The 3,534-nt window shown below is 32.1% G+C and overlaps 1 protein-coding gene across 1 annotated transcript in view; it reads right to left on the reverse strand.

The window, feature by feature from the left end:
* Positions 1–2,419, reverse strand: part of LOC106478467 (phospholipid scramblase 1-like) — a 10,088-nt gene extending 7,669 nt beyond the window's left edge. The window contains exons 1-3 of the mRNA XM_022382078.1: positions 2,414–2,419; positions 1,797–1,958; positions 1,458–1,619 (exon numbers count right to left, since the gene is read on the reverse strand). Of these exons, the coding sequence (XP_022237786.1) occupies positions 1,458–1,619; positions 1,797–1,958; positions 2,414–2,419 (330 nt within the window). The remainder of the gene's footprint in view (positions 1–1,457; positions 1,620–1,796; positions 1,959–2,413) is intronic.
* Positions 2,420–3,534: the final 1,115 nt, after the last annotated feature.

Consider the following 3,534-nt stretch of genomic DNA (forward strand, 5'->3'; position numbering starts at 1 on the left):
CTTCCAACAACTGCTGTAATCTCTCTTCTTGTTTCTTTTGTCGTTCTTTTTGTTTCTTTTCTTGCTTATTTTCTCGTTCTTCTTGTTTCTTTTCTTTTTCCTCCTACAACTGTTCTAATCTCTCTTCTTGTTTATTTTGCTGTTCGAGCTGTCACTGTTGCAGGTTTTCTTGCAACTGCTGTTGTCTCTCTTCTTGTTTCTTTTGCTGTTCTTGTATTGTTGCCATCAAATCTGCTAAGCTGTAGTTTGATTTGCCACCTCTCGTTTCTATTTTCTTTTTCTTTTTTTCTGTCCCACTCCCTGACACCAATTTCTTACGTCTCTGGTCGTTTGTTAATTTCCCGTATAATTTCTTACCGAGAAACTTCAGCGATACAAGTATTTTCTTAAATGAAACTAGTTTATTCTTTCTCAATTCAATACACTTAATTTCCACAGTCACTTTCACTTGAACACACGCTATAATTCACAACGAACGATTCACGCACTTTACTTACTACCGCTCTTGACTCAATTGTCTGTCTCTATATCTATATCTATCTATCTATGCCGTCACTTCTCGCCGGTCTTATTTATACACAATAGAAGGTGTATCTAGCAAACGCTAGGACGTTCGACAGGTTCCTCGATCTTTCTAGAACTCCAGCGCATGCTCCCAGCGTCGCACGACTTCCGCTGTCGTAACATTATTTATGATTTTAAATTTATACACAAATACCAAAATACTATAATTAGATTTGCTTGTCTTAGAGCATAATGATGAAAAGATTGCCAATGAAGTATTACAGCTAGATAAAGTCACTTCTAAGTGTTTTGTCGATACTGCAAAACATAATCAAAGGAGTAGAACCATAACTAGGGTTGCTGTTTAATAAAAATAAAGATTATTTTCAAATTAAAACTTTTTTACTAGTGTTTTAGCAACTAAAGTCGTTATATACACTAATACCTCAAATTAATACCATTTTACGCAATTCGAATTGGCAATGCATAATGTAAAATGCCAAACTTATGCAGGTTACTAAATGAGCTGATGACATTGTAATTAGAAATCTCATAATCAAGATATCTACCAAGTATTAGGCTAAAAATCAGTGGTTTTATAAACCTGTGTTTTTATACAATGATTGAAGAATTTTGAAAATTATATTTCAAGAAACAGAAAAGCGGTAAAAAGAAATAAACGATTTTAGAAACCTCACTAAAAGGGATTGGAATGAAGTTCTTTGTTTGTGTCCTAATTTCTTAGGGTTACTTTCAAAAATACTCCAAGGCTGGCTTCAGCATCACTGGCCACTCCTGAATATACAACATCGTTATGAAGTTTTCAAATATAAAAGTCCTATTCTGTTCCTGGGAGAAAATAGGGTTGAGCGAAACATGAAAACATGTATAGCCATCCCTAAAATCTTATATAAAAATAAAAATGTTAGATATTCTTAATGTCAAACACTTACTATTAGAAAACATGCTCCAAGTAGAAGAGCTTTGATACTGATCTCTAAATCCATTGGAAATGTAATCCCAAAATGATCTGCATCTGTGAACATTTCTTGAACAAATCCTGTCCATTGTTTAGTGATTTTTCCAACCTGTGTTTTTCTATCATGGGATAATACCTTGAGCAAGAAATTGAATAACTGTTAGCATTGAATATAATATTCTTTTACAGTGCAAATAATTTACACTTACCTATTGGATAAAAATGTTTCTTTGATATCATACATTTAGTTTATCTTCATGATTTACGGAAAAGAGGCTTAGCAAATGGAAATGATAAACATTTAATTTCAAACCTTGAACTCCACATCACCACACATACTCCATGTACAAAATGGTCCCTCAATTCGTAAAACACACTCCCCAGCAGCATTCTGAACTTCGTACTTGGGGACAAAGATGCTCCATTCCTGTACAACATAACCTAGAGTACTACCTGAGGCTGTAACTTCCAATCGCTGAAATAAAGAATACATCAAAGAAGGAATACATCTTTGAATTTTTCTAACTGGATATGGATAACAGAGCAAGATAACATTATAAATGTACTCTTAATTTCTCTACTATTAAAATGAGAACAATATTTGTAAGAGTTTAAATTGTTTCTCAACTTCAAGCTGTTGAATGTTTTCGTTTTGTTTTGTTTTTGAAAATGTATTTTTGGTTGAATTTTTCAGTGTTTTTGCAATGATTACAAGAGTTTTTTTATAATTGTAAGCGTTTAAGGTGTTTAAATTTCATTTTTCATTTGTTGCATTTTTTATTTGAATTTGCAATTTTGGTTAATTTTCTCAATTTTGTTTTCTATTCTAATATGTGTTTCATGTAAAAAAATTATGGAGAAACGTTCTTCTTGGGCTTTTCTTATTGTGATATAAATGTCGTAACTAAATCAACTATTTAAGGAACTAACATTCATAGTCTAAAACCTCAACAAAAGTGTCGAAAGTTCACAACTAATGCTTTTAAGTTAAAAGTATCTTTTATTTACAGTCGTATTAAAAACTTCAAAAATACACTAAAACGGTATAGTAGCCAACATAACTGATTGTTACTTCTTCCTAAATATATATATATTTTACGTTGAAATGAGAAACAGTAATGTAGGCAACATAAATATGAGAAGTGTAAATAATTGGTATTTTCTTGGATATATGAAATAGGTCAGGATGAACTACTGGTGAATCATTTGGTAGAGCAGGGTGAATCAGCAAATTGTGTTAACAAAATCTTGTTGTCAGTGAAGATTTTATCACAAGATGACAATCTATAATTTCACGTTAATTTTTTCCGTTAGAACACATAACAAAAAAGCACCTCAATGAAGAACTACTTACACAGCCACATCGTTTTCATGATACTAGATTCCCCTAATCAAAATGACAATCTTACCCCAAGTCACTGTGCTCCAAACATGGCCACATGATAAAGATATCTGTCTCGTTCAACATACGTTCTAATATAGATATTAATCATGGTTATTAGTTATCCAGTATATCATACGATTATGATTCAAAAACCTTGACATCAGTTTTATATCCTACATGTCTATGAGGTATGAAAAAAAGATATGAAGCGTGATTTGTTTTGAATTTCGCACAAAGCCACTCGACGGCTATCTTCGCTAGCTATTGAAGAACAGTACTGTCTATTTCCTTGAACAACGTGCAGTATTGTATAAATATTATCTATTGGCAGAACAGGTATTACTTACTCGAGAATAACATAAGAACAAAGACAACAAAAACAAAATCGAGTTACGGACTTCCTCGACCACGTGTTATGTGAAACCGACATATATATATACAAAGTAAATAATAAATTGAGAATAAATACTATATTAACATGAGGAGTTGTTTATTCCAAAACTGAAGTAGCAAGTCATGTGAAAATTTGTAGAATGATTTTGTATATTGACAGCCAAACTGTATCTACACAGTAACATTTCTAATATGTGTACAAAGCTGTTACATGTTTCTGTTGTGGATAATCCATTATTCAGGCATATTAGTGTTCAGGGAACTGCCCTATTTT

This window comes from Limulus polyphemus, unplaced genomic scaffold (genome assembly GCF_000517525.1).
Source record: "Limulus polyphemus unplaced genomic scaffold, Limulus_polyphemus-2.1.2 Scaffold214, whole genome shotgun sequence".
Classification (NCBI taxonomy): Eukaryota; Metazoa; Arthropoda; class Merostomata; order Xiphosura; family Limulidae; genus Limulus; species Limulus polyphemus.